The sequence below is a fragment of the Hippocampus bargibanti genome, linkage group LG10 (genome assembly GCF_051943395.1).
Source record: "Hippocampus bargibanti isolate YZ-2025 linkage group LG10, ASM5194339v1, whole genome shotgun sequence".
Classification (NCBI taxonomy): Eukaryota; Metazoa; Chordata; class Actinopteri; order Syngnathiformes; family Syngnathidae; genus Hippocampus; species Hippocampus bargibanti.
Genome location: NC_142743.1, coordinates 7,395,088 through 7,415,099, shown reverse-complemented (window position 1 = coordinate 7,415,099; position 20,012 = coordinate 7,395,088). Strand labels below are relative to the sequence as shown.

General features: G+C 41.5%; 1 protein-coding gene across 1 annotated transcript in view; it reads right to left on the bottom strand.

Annotated features, from left to right (window-relative positions):
* rptor (regulatory associated protein of MTOR, complex 1) overlaps positions 1-20,012 on the bottom strand; it is a 182,450-nt gene that overhangs the window by 84,395 nt on the left and 78,043 nt on the right. The window contains exons 10-16 of the mRNA XM_089007081.1: positions 19,290-19,434; positions 16,550-16,625; positions 15,261-15,362; positions 10,099-10,182; positions 8,782-8,892; positions 6,068-6,142; positions 5,854-5,919 (exon numbers count right to left, since the gene is read on the bottom strand). Of these exons, the coding sequence (XP_088863207.1) occupies positions 5,854-5,919; positions 6,068-6,142; positions 8,782-8,892; positions 10,099-10,182; positions 15,261-15,362; positions 16,550-16,625; positions 19,290-19,434 (659 nt within the window). The remainder of the gene's footprint in view (positions 1-5,853; positions 5,920-6,067; positions 6,143-8,781; positions 8,893-10,098; positions 10,183-15,260; positions 15,363-16,549; positions 16,626-19,289; positions 19,435-20,012) is intronic.

Sequence of the window (20,012 nt, the reverse complement as noted above, 5' to 3'; positions counted from 1 at the left end):
AAGAAGGCTACGCTCCTCATCAAGTGTTTAATGCTGATGAAACCAGCCACTCCACTGCATCAAGCCATGAACAACCATCACAAATGTAAATAAAATCACTATTATACAGTAAAGTTGATTTCTTTAATTATAATACCATAGCACATTTATTATACATAAAATAAGATATATTTGGTGTAGTTTTAAGGCTTAGAAAATGCGAAAATAGAAAATTATGTTTCATGGGGACCTGGGAACGGATTATTCTCATTTTAATGGCTTCCTATGGGAACTAATTTTTGGGGATACACACTTTTCGCTTTACACACTACAACAATTAAGATCCTAAGCCAAGTTATCACTGTAACTACAAAATAAACAAGAAAAAAGAAGATTTAAGAAACAATTAGAAGATCTGAATTTCATAACAATGACACTTTTTATTCCATTGACATCAATGGAACTAAATGCAGCTTCACCGTGTTTGCTGAGCAAATCTATGCACCTCTAAATCCAACTTGGTTTATATTCAATTTTCATTTCTTTGATGATTTCAGAACCCAACCCAATACGTAATTTATAGACCTGTAGCAGAATTTTAAAAACAATTCTACAGCTGACTGGGGAGCAGAAGTAAGAATACAGTAACATTTTTAGCCCTTTTCTCACATAAGCCTACCTTTCATGCGTTTAATCGATTTTTTGCATCATTCTATCATCGTGCATCCAAGCAGTACCCTGGGGGTTATCAATGACACGTTGGCAATGCGGTTGTGAGCACAGTTGTTGAATGTAAGAAATATGAATAATGGAGCTATGAAGCTGGCAGAGAATCTTGCTGTTATGCTGGAGATCATCTATTATTTACAGGCCTGGGAGAGAGGTAAGGGCATTGAGTACATAGGAATATGGAGACAAAATGGTGTTTCATAGCATGTGCTCACATTCTCTGATTTGTCACACTTATAATAAGGGAGGCTCTCAAAGACAAGTTTAGCAAGTTGATGAAAGATGAATCCATTAGGGAGATGAATCCGTGAAATAACATTCCCAACTACACGGAAAGACAACTGTATATAGCAGAAGAAATACTGCAAAGCAGTTTAATGGTGCCGTATTTGTAAACTACAATGTGGGTCTTTTGAGTGCTTTGTGGAAAGGAAGAACTTAATCACTTCAGCATTAGCTACTTCGTAGTTCATCTCCAAGAACAAATGCTGGCTAAATGGCCAATAACTCGGCACCTGTCAGTGTATTCTGAGTTATAATGTGACGAGACAATGTTAAGAAATACATTGCACTCATAATGGCATATTCATGCAGCAACAAGTAATAAGCAATGGCTCATAAAGTCCATTCTCTGATGCTGGTTATACCACATTAGTCAAGGGGATCATCAGAATCAGAATCAGAAAACCTTTATTCATTCCACAATGGGGAAATTTGCAGTCCACAGCAGCAATTTGAAAGGGGATGGGATTGGGGGGGTGAAAGGATATAAAACAAGATATTCTAAGCATAACAAAATAAACATGTCAACTGTATATTGTGCAAATGTAAATGTGCAAAACCGTTTCATAAAAAACTGTACATAGTGCAAGTATTAAGAAAGGCATATTGATATATGACTGTATTGCATCAACCCATATTTATAAGTGTCCAGTTATTTTTTCACATGTGATCATTGAGAATTGCAAAGCCTCCTCCTCCAGAGAGTCCAGCGAGCAGCCCAGGACAGAACTGGCACTCTTGACAAGGCGCTCCAGTCTTTTCCTGTCCCGGGTGGTGATGCTGCCTGACCAGCAGACAATTCCATCGTGGATGGCTGAAACCCACACAGTCATAGAAAGTCTTTAGGAGTGACCACTGAACTCCAAAAGACCCCAGTTTCCTGAGTAGGAAGAGGCGACTCTGTCCCTTTTTGATTAGGGCATCCGTGTTTGTAGTCCAGTCCAGTTTATTGTTGAGAGCAACACCCAGGTACTTGTAGGAGGTCACCCTCTCAATGTCCGAACCCTGGATGTTCAACAGTGCAGGTGGGGATTGTTTCCTGCAGAAATCCACTACCAGCTCTTTGGTTTTCCCGGTGTTGATCTGGAGGTGATTCTGCTGGCACCAGTCCACAAAGTCGTTTGTCAGTCCCCTGTACTCCCGATCGTCTCCCTCTGTAATGAGGTCGACAATAGCTGAGTCGTCAGAGAACTTCTGAAGGTGGCAGGATGGGATGGGGTGTTGTAGTTGAAGTCCGAGGTGTAGAGGGTGAACAGGAATGGAGCCAGGACTGTCCCCTGCGGCGCTCCGGTTCTGCAGCGAAGCCTGTCCGACTCACAGTTCTGTAGCCTCACGTACTGTGGCCTATTTCTGAGGTAATCGGAAATCCAGAATGTGAGGTGATGGTCGACTCCGGCATGCCGCAGCTTGTCCCCCAGTAGATTTGGCTGGATGGTGTTGAAGGCACTGGAGAAATCGAAGAACGTGATCCTCACTGTTCTCCCAGCATTCTCCAAGTGCAGCAACGCCGAGTGGGGGAGGTAGATGGCGTCCTCCACACTGATGCTGGGCTGGTAGGCAAATTGTAGTGGGTCCAGCGGTGATCTTGCCAGCGGTCGCAGGTGGGCGAGGACGAGTCTCTCCAGCGTCTTAATCAGGTGAGACGTCAGCGCCACCGGTCTATAGCTGTTGAGCTCCTTTGGGTTGGCAATCTTGGGCACTGGGACCAGGCATGACGTTTTCCACAGCTGTGGAACTCTGCCAAGCTTCAGGCTCAGGTTGAACATGTGCTGGACAATGACACGGAGCAGGTCTTGAGGAGTCGGGAACTGATGTCGTCCGGACCTGCTGCCTTCCTCACTTCCATCATCCTCAGCTGGTTCCTCACCTGCGCAGTTATGACAGACAGGCAGGAACCAGGTGGCAGAGTGGTGGGTGAGGGTGTGGCAACGGTTGAGAGGGCAGTTGTTGGTTGTGGGAAGCTGCTCATGAGAGGGGGCAGGGAGGGTAAGTCCACAGTGAGCGTTGGCGCAGGTGCAGCTACAGGTGGAGTTGACGGTGGGCCGGGAGCGACAGGCGTCTTGTCAAACCGATTGAAAAAGCGGTTGAGTTCATCTGCCCAGTCCTTGTCTTTTTCGTTCAATGTCACTGGGCTTTTGGGGCCTGAGATGTTTTTCAGGCCCTTCCAGGCACCAGCGACATTGCTGGCTTGCAGCTGCTCCTCCATTTTCATCCTGTAGGCCTTCTTCCCCTCTCTGATCTTCCTCCTCAGTTGGATCTGCACGGCCTTCAGTTCCTCTCTGTTGCCAGACAGAAAAGCCCTTTTCTTTTCCTTCAGGAGGCTTTTATGTCGGGATTAATCCATGGTTTGTTGTTGGAAAAACACCGCACAGTCCTGGTGGGTACGGTGTGTTGATGGTGTCCGTGAGTGAATCAATGTCCTCTCCATGAATCTCAATGAACAGCTCCTACCTGGTTGAGTCAAAACAGTCCCGCAGAGCTTCTTCAGCTTCTGTGGACCATCTTCTGACCGTGCGGGTCACAGCTGGTTGCCTCTGGACAAGGGGTTTGTACATCTGGCTGTGATGGGCCATCTTTGACTCCAAAACTCATGTTTTGATCAGGAATATGATTTTATCTTACATTTTCAGTTAGTGTTGGATCAATCAGTAAATAACTAACCCTCAAAAAGCCCATGTCTTGGAAGAGCAACTCGGCTGTGTGGGGCGCAAAACAATTTGACTGCCCGAATGGCAGCCGTACGCAACACACAGCTCTTTGTCTGGCAGGTAAATAAAATTAAAAATACCAAAGCCTTTAATAGTCCCATAATGGGGAAAATTACAAAATGTGACTTATTCCTGTTAATCTCGTCTGTTTAGTTGCCAAACAGTAATTTCTTCCTTCAGTGCTACAGTATTGCTAGCCGGAGGAACTAGAGCAGCGGTCAGGAACCATATATGGCTCACGAGCCATATATGGCTCTTTTGATGATTGCATCTGGCTCGCAGATAAAACTAAATACATAAACTCACTTTTTCTCTGTTCATTACCTGTTTAGGCTGCAGTTGACTGAAAGCACAATTTGATTGGATGATACTGACTCAGGCGCCCATGACGTTGAAACAGTTAAACGCCCCCCTTTTGAATAAGTGGACAATTAAAAAAAGAAGACGATTATCGTACACTTCAGGTTGAATGGACCGCAGGATTCGCCTTTGTCGAGAGAAAAGGTTCTGCCGTGATTCTAATTTGTAATGAAACAATATCATTGATGAAACAGTATAATGTTAGTGGCACTTTGACAAGCCCCAAGCTAACGTTAGCATCAGTATTCTCTGCGAGAGACAGCAAAAAGCAAGTGTGTAAGCTAATGAGCAGTGTGCAGGCTAGCGAACAGTAACTTCGCGTATGGACCAGGCAAGTTGACTTTCATTCCGATAGTTTGGCTGGATTTTTACCAATCATGAGGAACAGAAAAACATTCATATTAATGGTGAATATTATGACAAAGTTATTTTAAAAAATAAATTCTGATAGTTCAATGAAATCACACATACATATAGATATATGTATGTATGTGTGTGCGCGGGTGTGTGCGTGTGTATGTGTGTGTGTGTGTGTGTGTGTGCGCGTGTGTGTGTCTGGCTCTCACTGAAAAACATTTCTGTCTATTTTGCTTGTATGGCTCTCTTAGTCAAAAAAATTCCTGACCCCTGAACTTGAGGGATCAAGCTGCCATAAAACAAAACTTTAGGAGGGTTAAAATGTGTACAAAGAAGGATCAATCATCACCAAAGTTTAGATGCACATTCATACTCTAGTCCACTTCTCCCTGCAGAAACAAAAATAAAGAGATCAGCACAATACTTTTGATTTTATGGAGGTGAAAGTGTTTTTCCAGATGGGATCTCATACTGTATTTGCTGTGAATAAAATCCCAAATATGCCGATCACCTTTGGATTGTAACAGGTTGAAGTGGACAAGAGTAGGAATGTGCATTTTGTTTTTGGTGATTGGTTTCCATTTTCAGACACTGTTAGGTGACACCATAAGACATGAACCAAGCCAGAAAGCATATATTTTAACCTCATTGTTGTCAAATGAGTGCTTAAAATCTTAGCGAAAGAAAATAGATGGTTTGAAAGGGGAGTAAAAGAAGCTATTTTCATAAAACAGTAAAATCCTTCACTAAACCGACATGGTGGTGTGAGGTTCAATTTGGATTGTTCGTACAACAGACTGCTTAGGCAACATATGCTTAGTTATGCTGATGAGGTGATACCAGAGCAAATAGGGCAATCGGGCCAGTCGACAGTCTGGACAATAGAAGTAATCAGTGGAGCCGCAGGGAGTAGTCCTCTGCTCCCTCGAACCTGAGAGCAGGGACCAATCATAGCAGAGTCCGGCACCGCCACGTCTGGACAGTAGGGATATATATAGGGACGAAACTACCAGCAAGACTTTAGTTCGCTGAAGAAGCATCTTGGATAAGAAGCAAAACGTCCGACACCTTCAAAGAAGTACAGATGACGGCTGAAGAAACCTTTTCATCGATGTACCACTCCTGTACGACTGAGAGCTTACACAGACATATGTAACAATGTACTTTAAAGATGCTTAATTTAATGATCTGACTTATGTGACAATTAAGCAGTTTCCTCCCAAATTGGGGCCGTTCCAATTTTTGTCACAAAAAAAAAAGTTTTTCAAAGGTTGAATTTTAGTGCTGACAACATTTTTACATCAAGAGCTGTTCTAGAGAGTGCTATTGGTCTACCCAATTAAGTTTCCTTTTGAAATCGCAGTCATTTCCTATCCAGCCCATTTTAAAAATGTGCGATTTAGTATCAGTATCAACAAACTGTCTAATATATGCATACCTGTCCTGTGTTGTAGCTGTTTACAATAACAGCCAATATGAAGACAGCCATGGTCCGATGCTCAGCCTAGAAAGTAAAAAAAAGTAGAATGCATGAATAATGATTACATTTGCAAGCTGTTTTGAGGTGAGTATCAAATTAAATAGCCCTCGACATTCAGATTGGTTGCCCTTAATTGCCCTTCCAGAATAATTTAATTTGAAAATATACTTACTGGCATGTAGCTGTCCGCCAAGACAGAGAGGAAATACTTGTGACCATTATCTTTGACCAGGTCAGCTTGACAGGACTAAAAACAAGCAAGATGGGGGAGGATTAATTTAAAAAAATTGCGCTGAATATTCAGGAAGTCTTGTTTTTGAGTTGGTGACGAGTCCGTACGTGACATCACTAAAGGACCGCCCCTGACCGTAAAAAGATACATTGTAGCAGTCCTTCCATCACGTCAATGTATTTTGCTGGATTGTTTGGTCTGAAAACCTTGTGTTGCACCCAAAAAGCCACCAGAAGAGGGTGTCCAAGCTCCATGGAAGGAATTCATCAGCCTGTGGAAACGGGCTGATTTATTCCTTATGCGGAGCTCTGCCGCCATCTTCTGCATTTTCTGTGACACCACACGTCAGTCTTGAGCCAATAAAACGACCCAGAAAACCTTCTTTAATCGATTGCAAACATGTATGCTTTCCTTTTCAGAACTATTTGAATCATATTGAGAACTAGATTTGTAACAAGAAAGCATATTCTCCGAATCTGAAGCCATTGTTTTGATTCTCCAGCAATGCAAGACGTCTTGGCGTGACATCACGAACTGGGGGCGGGACTTTCTGAAAATGCCCAATTTGCAGCAGATTTTAGACACTTTAAGTCATTTTTATTGGTGTTTTGCATTTGACTAAAAATAACATATTGCGTTTTGGGTATTTTAGATGCTATAAAACATTTTTCTGATGTCAGTTAGGAAACAAAAAAGTGATGTTGGTTATCCTTTAAAGGACAACCGACGTCACTTTTTTGTTTTATACCATCTAAAATACCCAAAACATGCAGTATGATATTTTTAGTCAAATGCAAAACACCAATAAAAATGACTTAAAGTGTCCAAAATCTGCAAAAAAAATGAACCCGGAAGTGGCCATTTTCAGAAGGTACCGCCCCCTTGTTCGTGGTGTCACCCCAAGACGCCTTCCCTTGCTGGAGAATCAAAACAATGGCTTAAGATTCGGAGAATATGCTTTCTTGTTACTCATGCAGTTATGAATATGATTCAAGTAGTTCTGAAGAGGAAAGCATACATGTTTGCAATTGATTAAATAATTTATTCCGTGCCATTTTGAGGCAACACTGGGGGCAATGTCTCACCCAAAAAGAGGCAGCTTTGTAGAAGCTTCAAGACATATGGGAAGATACCAACAGACAAGGGCTGGAAACACACAAACAGTCATTTTTTCCATTGAGTAGCAAATCCTAAAGGCAGTGTCCTCTTTATCGGTCAGGGGCGTTCCTTCAGTGACGTCACGTACGGACCCGTCACCAACTCAAAAACAAGACTTCCGGAATATTCAGCACGAGTCTTAAAACGTAAAATATAGCTATATGCGGTGGAATATTTGTAAAATACGCTCAGTAGAAGTCATTTGAAGCCATTTTACAAATTATGGACACAACTTGTCCGGAGACGTCGGTTGTCCTTTAAGGATGTGCATCTAAAATCGTTCTAACAATAACCATCATCATCATCATCATCATCATCATCATCATCATCATCATCTTCACCACCACCAATAATAATAATAATAATAATAATAATAATAAGCATGAAAGCACTCTCTAGGTTAGGGGAGGGCAATTCCGTATTGCCCACAAATCAGGGAGGAGGACGAGCTACTAGGGAAAAATGTATATTATTAAAACATCAGATATAAAGCTGGCTGATTTATATTTTAACGACATCAGGTTTTTAAGATGAACAAGCTTGGTTCGTTGGGCAGTGCAGCATTGTGTGCTGCCTGCTAAGAACACGGCAAATGTTCTTGTTAGAGTCTGCCGGTCCGCAGAGCAGCAATAACAATCTACTCCGCTGACGCACCATCGTACACTAACAGTTCTCAGTGCCACAGAAGAATATTTGACCAAGTAGTACAGCCGTCAGTCAAGATCTGATTTTCTGACCGATGCCCGTGCATGACAGTTAATAAAATTTGGTTTCAAAAATTGAGTCAAGGAATTAAAAAGGTGGTTAATACAAAGAAGGGCCACTCAGTCCGAAGTGGTGCCCGTTCGTCCCTGCTGTACGTGATCACGGGGCTCAATACATTCAGGTCAGTCTTGTGAAAAGACCTCTCTGTTATACGTATGTTGTTCAAGGTCATCAGAGAATATTGGTCATTATTTCCAATTTCATAAGAAATGAATGGCCTCAAACATTTGCTTTGTGAGAAAATGAACAGCCATTAAAAAATTTTCATTTGTTTCATTTCATTCATTTGGTTCATTGTCAGTTCCAAATAGAATAATCATTCACAGGTAGAATCATGTGCGGACATCGGCAGTGAATGGCAGATCTGTACAAAAAAAGAACCAAATTTTGCCAGGAAAAACGCATGAAGAAGAAGAAATGTGAAGATTTTTTTACAGTAGGGTGGTATTTAAATGTTTTTTCTGGCGGCCCTAAAATTTAATTTAGATGCACATTTTTGTATTTGTCGACATGTCTCACACGACGTCTGTTGCCAATTATGTTCTAAAGCAACCTGCTACACACTAAAGAGCTCACTGGGGGTTGGATCAGGGGTGATTATTATGAGATCCTTCTGCAGGGGATTTAATAAAGTAAAACATCTGCTTTGGTGACAGAATTTGATGTCATGAGGTAAAAAAAGTCTCAGCATTTGACAAGTCCATCACAGATTCACAAGTATGAGAACTTACACTGTCCACAGCTAGGATTTTAGCCCAGATGAAAACCAGGAGCGGCCGCAGCTCTCTGGCTGAGCTCTGTAGAAGCTTCAAGACATATGGGAAGATACCAACAGACAAGGCCTGGAAACACACAAACAGTCGTTTTTTTCATTGGGTAGCAAATCCTGAAGCATCAAAATGGAGCACAGCACTGTGGAATCAGCATTTGCTGCTCAGATGGGATTGAGCCTTTTCCATTGCATGGCTGCCTTGCTGCCCATCTTTACACTTGTCTTTGAACACAGTTATAACAGCTCATATACTTTCGTCTACTTTCTTTGCTGCCATAACTTTGCTGCTGTATATGGGAATTTTCCAAAATGTGACACAAATCATTATTTCTATACTTTGTGTTTTGAGCCAGCATGAGTCAAGGGGGTAGACTTTATGTATGATTCCAGATTCAAAGTGAGTGGTTGGTTGCTTACTGTGATAAACTGTTAGATTTGTTGTAACTTTGCAAGGCACCATAGCAGGCAAATGAATAAATGTCTGACCTCTAGAGAAAAAAAGCTAAACTGATCTGGAAAAAGGATAAGATTTACCTTATTTTCCACACTAAAAGTTTCACTGGATTATGTGGCGCACCTTCAATGAATGGCCTATTTTGTATTTTTTTCATATACTGTATTGGATGCACTGGATTATATTCATTTCTTTTCCAGCATAGAAATGACCATAGTCCATTCGTATGCCACTGTCAGTGTTCAGCAGACAAGAAACTGTCAAGCTGGACTTCAGTGACTGCCTAAGAGAAGAATTTCATATTTTGTCATTTTATCTATGGTGGAAAAGGATGATGCCAATTTATATTGCTCACATTTTTTTATAAATCACAAAAACACAGCATTTGAAATGAAATATTGAAGGCTTTTAACGTTGTAACCATCATTGCTTTGATCTCTCCTCTTTGATCTAGAATTGCTTCATGTAACCAAGAGGGTACAGAAAGTGCTTAAGAATGAATGACTCTGTCTTTGTTTTGTCATATTGTGTTTGTGTTGTCATAGTATTTGTTATTTATTTATTTTTGTTTCTTTTGACTTCAAGGCGGCGCCGAAAGTGGCTGCCGTTCCAGCAGTTCATGTATTTTGTTTTTCTACTTTCATTCCTTTCATCACTTTGCTGCTGTGAAATGTACATTTCTCCACTGCGAGACTAATAAAGGCAAATCCAATCCAATCCAATCCAATCCAATCCAATATCGTGCTACAAAAATTTCGACTTTCACAGTGGACCTGTATTGTGCTTCCTTAAATTAACAGACACAGATAAGATATGACACACCAGACTGACAGCCCATGGTCCGAGGTCCAGAAAGCGACCAAGAAGGTCTAGAGCCCGAAGTCGATGCACTTGGCTCAGAAGAACCTAGTAATAAACAGAGGTCAGTGGTCATTTGTGATTCTCCCAGAGCAACAAGCACAGGACAAATAATAGCAAGAGAAGCAAGGAGGTCGAGGCAGCGGAGTGAAACAGATGGCTGACCCACCTCTAACTAGCAAGCAGGCCTTAAGTCACACTTTGTTCGCTCTGAATGTTTATGAGAAAGCATTTTGACTTCACCACAAAAATATAAATGTGTTATGTATCATCGGTAGAATGTACAGCACACGTGGCAAACAGTGTATGAGCAATTGCATTCAAGAAAAATGTTCATATATAAGCTAAAATATACAGTAAGTGTTGTTTACGCAAAGTGTACCATACTGTGTACAAAATGTGTTGTGTCAGGACCCAACATCCCTGAGCGACTGTCCCTCCGTGTGCGTGGGAATGAGCATATGGAGGATTGTCGATGCATACTTGCGCGCAGCCCACCGACACAAGATGTATTCTTAGCATACTCCGTGAGAAAAACCAAGCAAGCGTGACTACCACACATACAGGAGGAGGCAGAGGGAAGACCTCTTGCATGTTACCAAGATTACACAGCACATGTGAGTGCGTTTAGTCAAGACAGAGCGCAAAATCCCTTTTCTTTTCTGTTGTCCTGAATTCAATGACAAAGAGGATTTATTTTCAAAACATTACCAGCAGATTTGGCATGTCACACAATGAACAGCTCCAGACAGCTATGCACGGATAAGCTCATTTCATACAAAATATATTTCTTAAAGCTTGGCTCAATCCTACATCAACACACCTATGTGAAAATGCAGCTATGCATATTTACATGGATTACTTCAGCCTTGATGTCACTTTCTTCTATCACATAAATTGTCACGTTTCTGTTTGTGACCAACAGGTGGCACTGTAGGGCTCTGCTTGAGTCTGCACACCTGTTGGTCATTGTCATTAGTATTAGTTTAACAGGAGTCCGGGCATTACCATGTCAGGTCCGCGCTTGTTTCATCCTGTCAGGTGTGTGTGTTTGTTTGTTTTCAGTCTTGTTTCAGTCACGGTTTTTGTTTATTACGTTGGACTATTTTCGTTCTTATGACTTTGTTATTTCAGATGTGGTTCTTGCCCTCTTTATTGAATACAATTTGTTACATACACCTCGCTCCTCCATGCTGCCTGGTTTTTGGGGTCCACCACCACATTGCAACCGTGACATCAGACTTGTGAGCAATCACTGCAAAGTATACGCACTTTCTATTTCCATGTTTTGTGTATATCCCGTGAGACAAAAGAATAATCGTGTTACACAGAAGAAAAAAAACTGAACACATGTACACCACACATACACATGCATGAAAAGAGGTACAGCTGTATCAGACTCACGTTTAACAATACTTAATTTGAAATGACATTTGTCTGTCATTGTGTTTTGTAGTTTGATATTAAAGTAGCTTTCAATAAATGGTGAAAAAGTCGACCTGTGAAGACCTCTGCATTCAAGGCTGTCTTTGTAAAGGGTTGTGTGAAGTTGAATAGATCAGTGGTACTTAGAATGGGATGAGTACCACGGATGGTACTTGAAATGATCACTATCAAATTAAAATGCTGGTAGATGAAGTGTTTTAAGATATTAAATCAATCTTTAACAAATGCCATCCATCCAGCTATCCATTTTCTAATCCGATGATCCTCACAAGGCTTGTGGGTGTGTAGGAGCCGAACCCAGCTATCTTCAGGTGGTAGGCACCCAGAACTGGTTGCCCACCAATCACAGGTTACGCATAGACAAACAACCATTTGTGCTCACAATTACACCTAAAGGAAATCCACAAAAGTGTGGGGAGAACAAGCAAACTTCACACAGGAAGGCCAATTCAACCCTGCACTACTGCACTATGAGGCATACGTGCTAACCAGTCATTCACCGTGCCGCCTCCTTAACGGCTTTTTCAACTTCTCTTTGGGCAATTTTTCTTTTCTAGTTTTTATTTGTATATATGTGCATATGGTATGTCCACATCATGAAGATGTGTCTAAAATGTATCCATCCAAAAAAAAGCTGCAACATTAATTTTAAAGGACAACCGACGCCTTCGGACAAGTTATGTCCATAATTTGTAAAATCACTTCAAATGACTTCTACTGCGCTTATTTTACAAAGATTGCATGGCATATCGCTATATTTTACGTTTTAAGACTCGCGGTGAATATTCAGGACGTCTTGTTTTCGAGTTGATGACGATGCCTGACGTGACGTCACGTCTGGAACGCCCCTGACCGAGAAAGCCACACACAATGCATTTCGGGTACTTTGTTTGTTTGTGTTGATCCGTGTTGATAGCGAAATTACATGGAAAACACATAAATAACGTGATGGTGAATCGTTGTGTGTTGCACCAAGACTACTATTCGATACAAGTTGACACAAATTCCCAGCAGACAAATCAGACCATTTACAACGGAGCTTGGGCGCCATCTTGTGCATTTTCTGGGACGCTACATTGGAATCTTGATGGCTCGAATTCATACGGTAGGACTTCTTTAATAGATTGGAAACATTATGCTTTCCTCTTCAGAACTATTAGAATCATATTCATAACTGGATGAGTAACAAGAAAGCATCTTCTCTGAATCTGAAGCCATTGTTTTGATTCTAGAGCAAGGCAAGACGTCCTGGCATGACGTCATGAACAAGGGTGTGGGACCTTCTGAAACTCGGCATCTACAAGGTCATTTTGAAGTAGTTTTGGGACACTAACTCATTTTTTTTATTGTTTTGCATTTGACTAAAAATATCAGCCTGCGTGTTTTGGGTATTTTAGATGCTATAAAACGTTTTTCTGATGTCAGTTAGGAAACAAAAAATGGTGTTGGTTGTCCTTGAAACCATTTTGAAGAGTACCATGCTAAGCTGCATAATATTACTGTACATAATCATTAAAAGCTTGCTTGTGTCCGGTCCTCTCTCAATTCTGTAATATATTTGCTTTCACACACACAATGTATAATAGTTTTACCCAATGAGTGTCGCTTTTCCCGCAGCTCTTAACAAGTTCTGGCATTACTGCTAACAGAGGGCTTAGTCAGCAGGACATTATCATTCAACAGAAAGCAACACTCTGCCTCTGTACTGTGATATAAAACAACACAACAGCTGTAGAAGGCTTGAGAGGAATCCAACAGTTAATGCGCACCATACGGGTTATGGTACCCTAATTGGCGAATAAAAAATATGTAACAATTTTCACGAACAGCGCAGCCACTGATCATGTCACAGCCTTTGTAGTTGGACTGTAATGTAGAAAATTAGCCTGTTCTCGTTGCACACATCCGACGCTCGTGAGGGAGATTTCAAGAGAGGTACCGTAAAGGTGCGGTCATTTTCCATTCAATGAAGACCTTTTGCTCATATATGAGTTTGATCAAGATGAGCTGATGTGGCTGCGTGTGCATAATGGGAGGAATAAAGCCTTTATAAATTTCCACCATGCCTAACTTGGGCACATCTGTAAACGCGATGGCATCCTGTCAGTGGCACATTGCTCTTCTGAGTTACTGCCCCAATCCGAGCCGAGACTTCAAGCTGAATCGCACTAGCTCGCAAGCTGCGCTGTGTGGCAGCTCAACAGGGGTGAAAATAAAAATTAAGAAATACCAGGAACCGCTCCCCTTTAGTTCTCTTAAAAGCCATATCCTTCATTGAAAGGGGTTTCTTTTTTGAAGAGGCTTTGCTTCTGAGACCCCCTGAAACCCAAGAACGAAGGAATATCACTATCATCCTTCAGCCTGTTCATATGTCCAAATGGGACACAATTGGGATTGTTACAATGTGATTGTCTCCTCCGTGGTATACTTGAGAGCTTGATTCATTCATCCAATTAAGTGCTGAGATTTCTTTTTTTGATGATTTCTTTTTTTTTTTGATATGGCAACATATTTGGTTAAGGCAGTGTTTCAAGATTTTTACATCAGATGCTGATCTTGTGGCCTCTACAGAATAGCATCTCATCATTAATCTAACAAGAAAATCTGACTGTGAGTAGGATAAAATATAGTACATAGAGTGCCTTGCAAAATGTTTCAGTCTTTTCTCAACCTAAAGTGTCCTTGAGAGTTTTGAAAGGCGCTTATAAATGAAATGTATTATTATTATTATTGTCACATCAAGATTTAAGCAGTTATTTGTGACACAATCAAAGAGTGGAATGACATTTATATTGTAACTTTTTTTAATTAAAAACAGAAAAGTAGGACATGGAAAACTATTTCAGTGCAGCAAGCAGACTCCAGAAGTTTTGTGATTATCTGCGAATCAGCAGTCATTTAGGTCAACATTTGATCGAATGATCAAATGTTGACTTAAATGACTGCTGATCGTGTCCACCTCTGTGGAATCAATATCAATATGAATACACTGGTTTCAGGGAACTGTTAAAAGAAAATCAGGAAGCCAACTGGATCATAAAGACCAAGGAACAAGCCTGTGAGGTGCTGGATAATGTGGTGCACAAGTTTAAATCAGAATTATGAGATAAAACATTGTTTGGTAGAAACTCAGGGAGGCCGAATAAGTTTAATCAATAAATAATAAATGGGCAAATAAAGGTTTCAACAGGATAAATTTCATTCTACTTTTTGATTGTGTCTCACTCTGTGTTAATTTTTCACAAACACGCACGCAGGATGATAGATTCAAGGCCGTGGAGATGCTAAGCCCCAGCACGTTTTTTATGTCTCCCTCCTCCAACAAGTTTAATTCGAATTACCATGGTCATTTTGCTGCTGTGAAATGTACATTTCTCCACTGTGAGACTAATAAAGGCAAATCCAATCCAATCCAATTATTAGGCTTTTATAGAGCCTGCCAATGAGTCGATCATTTTAATCAGTTGTGTAGGAGGAGGGGAAAATCTACTGTAAGACAGGCAGGACATCAGCCCGAACTACAGGATCCATCTATCATCCACCCATTACCTTTTATATCTAGAGAGCGAGTTAGCAAGCTATAAATCAATCCATTTAATTTTTATATATCGATGGATAGTGATTAATGTATGTAAATATTTTGGAAACTCTACAAGGTGCAACCACATGGGACTACATACCTGCAGCACAATAGGCAGTTGCTCGGGAGGATTCCGGTTCTCTACGCCCATTGTTAACCACACCTGAAAGGCTGTCAGCTGTTCTGCGAAGAAAGGGCTGTGCTGTGGAGACAAATATGCACACATTTATGTGGATGCGCATGCACAACCGTGCATAAAGAGACAGTCTGCAGTGACTTAAGTCATCATTTCATCACAACCCTGACATATGAGCTAGGGACTGACAACACATCGCAGTAACAGAAAAAAATCCCGATCTATCATGTTCACCATCTCCGTATCTCACTCGCTGCTGCCATGGTAGCATGCCTGACTGACTGGTCACTGCAGGGGTTTTGATCAAGCAGAGGCTTAAGGCTGCTGCAGGAATTAGGACGGTTAAGAACTGTTGGTGGATGTGAGAGCGAAGTATCTGTTCCTCTCTGCAGGCAGACCAGATTGATTTGTGCATAATCAAAGCTTAATAAGTGCAGACACAAGAAGACCCATACTAAATAAGTGTAAAGATTGAGTTTCTGCCTGCATAGGGAGTTGCGACTTTTGGCTTGTCAAATTGGGGTTACCACGACTCAAAGAGTGTTGTAATGAGAGGAGGACATGCCCACAAACTTCGAAACACATTGAGTAAAGTAAACATTCAAGGTAAAAACAAAATTTCTTGAAGAGATGAACAAGGCCGAGTCAAGGAAGATCATTCACATTAGTCCTCAGAGGCTCAATTGTAGTGCTAGAAAGTGATTTCAGGCCAATTTGAAGGAACAAAAGGAAAGCCGTTCCAAAGGGAGCTATGAATATGATGTCCTCTTATGTGTGGAGGAAAGGAAAGGCCCAGATCAAAAGTGCCTCCATTTAGGAAGCTACACCACTGCAAACGTCTTTTTTTCCAGAGTTGTCGATTTGATGTCTCGGGTAAAGGGGCTGGGAGTTTCCACTTTTCTAGATAGGGAATGCAACACGATTTTGGAGTCGGTTAACCTGATATATGTCTTCATGCCTCCTTCCGATTATTTGTTTTTAATAGCTGTCATAATTTATCCCACAGGTGATCAGCGATGACCTTAGCCGAGTACGAAAGCATGAAGTTGTGTTATTATTTTGACCCCCGCTTGTGTTACTTTCAAGATTAGAAAAAATCCTGTGCGTCACGTAAAAATGTGCTGCTTGTTATGAAAAAACACACGTAATCAAGCTGTCACGACATGTGAAATTTCAGATTTTGCACTTGTGCTAACTGTGGATGGGTGTGTATATAAAAATAAAGAAAGAAAAAACACCACACACCCACTTACCCTGAATGCTGTGCCCTCCTCGATGATGGTTGGCAGCTGAGACAAGCAGATATCCACAGCCAAGTCCCATGCTTGCCTTTGAAAAGTGACAAATGAGCAACCACTTTGATTTAACATTTCCTCCTTTCGCATGCCTGCAATCGTGTATGTTATATTTTCACCCTGGCAGATGGTCCAGCAAGGAACCTTTAATCCCCTTCTACACCCCAGCGCTCACTCATGGTCACCATGACTAATTCATACGGTTATGCAACGCGACTGGACCCCTGTCCCAGCTTCTCATTTCGGCCTGTCTCCCTCTCGCCTTCACACTTTCCTGTTTCAGTGCTGCTCCTCAACAAGGCTTTCTCCTCATCATTAGGAATGGTGTCAATGTATTGATGCTGATCAATGCGCCACATGGTTTTTGCTCTTTAAATGGCTTTCTTTTCCTCAATACAGTACATATATTGGCGTTTACCTGCATTGTAACTGATTCGTCGCTTTAATGTGTGGTAAGGCATGCACAATCTGAACTTATAAGCACAGAAAATTCGGAAGGGAATTCAGGCCAGTGCATTTATGTTAACGGTGCCCCACCTTATTGTGATTTGTTTGACCAACGTAAATATACACCATGATCCGCTGCTGTGTGTTTGTGATTGCAGGATCTTTGTCTGACTGGGGCTTGATTCACCCCCCCCCCCCCCCCCACCCCTCGCCAGGAAGAAAAACCAGAACAAATTCGGAAATGCAGCTCCATGTCATGCTTTTCAATTACCAAATAAATTCGGGAATGGCAGTAAATGAGTTAATCAGGAATAATTGCATTGCTTCTGGTATAAAATATACATTAGGTGGTGCAGTGGATTGAAAGTAGTTTCAATCCTGCTGGCCCATCTCACAGTGAAAATATAACATACACAAATGCTTTAGGAAGTGGAAAAACATTATAATAAACAACATTAATGTGTCAGTGTAACGAATATTTGAAAACAAACGGTGCATCAACACATGTAGACAGACAATACAACAACACGCAGGATAACACTGCAGCTTGTGGAGTCACTGACAATCATCATAAAACTCTTCTTCAATTGATGATGACTAGATTATAGTGCACCACTCGGCTAAAGGCCTACACTGTGACATGGGATGAGGACTCCCCCCCCCCCAAATTTCCATAAAATTATCTCACTTGTTACCAATATCGTGTGAAGTCAAAAGGTAATAGCAGAAATGCAGAGAAGCCAAATTATCAAAGGTGGGGAGGATAATTCTGAATCACTTGGGATGACAGCATTAACTCAGGTGAGGGTTGCCAATATCGATGAGCGACTCATCACCAAAACCTGTCAGTGTGTGCATGCGTGTGTGCGGAGCATGCGGGATAAGGACAGCAGTCAACAGAAGAGTTTAAGGGAGCAGTTGGTGGCTGACTAAGTACTGGTCGCCGTTGCCTGCAGAGTGGTGCAGTAACACACACGCCCACATTTGTACACACTCCCACACTGACACTGTCCACAGGGGAATAATCAGCCTTGGATTTTTCTGTTTTATGTGGTTCGACACTATTTGAATAACAACGGCTGTATAGGTACATGCATGCCAATGATCCAGGAACCCCTGAATTGTTTAATTACCCCCTTTTATCGTCCTTGCACTTTAAAATGACTGATCCAATTTTATTATTCGAGTGGCCTTTTATTTGTGCCACTTTCACATTTATCGTTCATCGGCAGGATTTGGACAGTCGTGTCATAATTCTGTGCTCTTCAACACTGCATGTGCTAAAATGTGCTAGATCTCTCAATAACTGTCACCATAAACACAATAACCTACACACACATCTAATACAGACCTGTTTGCCATTAACTCCTGCACAAAAACGATTCTATCCAAAACGACATCACATCATTTTATGTTATGCAACAATCTGCCTCACTAGGCAGAACCAGTGAGAAGTTTTTCTTTGTTTTGCAACACAAGGCAGATAGCGAGTGGGAGGTTTCGGGCATGCATTTAGAGACAAAAAAACAATATTGGCAGAACTGTTTGTGTAAAGGCAAAGTTAATGGTGGAGTGTGTGTTACACAAGGGATGGCTACAGAAGTCAATAGACAAGGATTCAGATGAGTACCTCTGTGTACTGGGGATTAGATAAGAAAAGAGGGGTCTTGATTGAAGTTCAATGTATAGTTTGGACAACTGCCCGCTGTTATTATCCTGTAGTTGCAAAATACTGGCAGTATTTGTGTATGAAATGTGAGAGATAGATGGATGGATGGTCGGATGGATGTAGCTGGGTCAACGGATGGACGGACCGACCGACAGACAGACAGACAGACAGACAGAATAAATAGAATAGATAGATTAAATTAATTTCTTTAGATTGATAGATTAGATAGATCCGCTTGGCTCAATTTGACCTTTTCGGGTTATTCTTTTAAGTCAGAGTTGGGTAAATATCAGAATCAGAATCATCTTTATTGCACATAAATAAACACATAAATAAAGCATTGCACTGTTCTTACCCAATTTGGTAAATTCATTTAAACCTACAAGTTGTGTCAAAACAAACAAAATTTTCTAGCTCAAATTGACCCAAGTTGGGGGCAGTTTTATTTTCACACTGTAATTGGTTAAAATGTAACCCAAAACTGGTTATTTTTGATCCAGCTGTTTCAGAATGGATCAGGAATGTAATTTGTGCAGCGTGTAACATTCTGGGTTAACTGAGAGTTGTGTAAGTGTGTCTTACCACATGGCATGCATGTAAGTTGGAGGCAACCGAGGGCTGCTGACTGGTGTACAGTTGTATGACCTCATTATCCTCTCTGCTAATAGAAAATTACGGAACAAGCTGGCCACCAGAAGGTCCTGACGAAACAGCTTCTGGAACAAATCTACAAGGAAACACAGAACAGAAGACTTATTTTAAACAAAAAACATAATTACCCAACAGGGACACAAAACAAAGTATGAAAAAAACACACTGTCATGATCTGGTTGGCGACCAACGGGGGGCGCTGTCGGCCCCGCCGACACCTGCACAGGTGCTGGTCGTCCCGATCAGATTGGTGACCAGCGGGTAGCGACGTCAGCCCTGCCTGCAGCCTCGCAGGTGCTGGTCGTTTAATCATTGACACTTAAAAGGACACCCGGCACGACCATCCGGTGCCGGTTCATTGTTTGTTTGCTGCTTGTTTGCTGCATGCATTGTGTGTGTGTGTGTTTGTTTAACCTTGGCGGACTTTTACTTTTGGTCTTCTTTTGCTACTTTGTATTTTTTCCATTCAGATGATTTTGATGTTTTACATTTTGTTCCTGCTGACTTTATTTTAATACAACTTGTCAAACAACCTCCTGCTCCCTCCTGCCTGCTTTTGGGATCCGCACCCGCCATCACCACCTCGCAAACCGTGACGGAATGAACCGGCCAACCATCGGATCCCGCAGGTACATCGGACCCGTCTCATTTCCA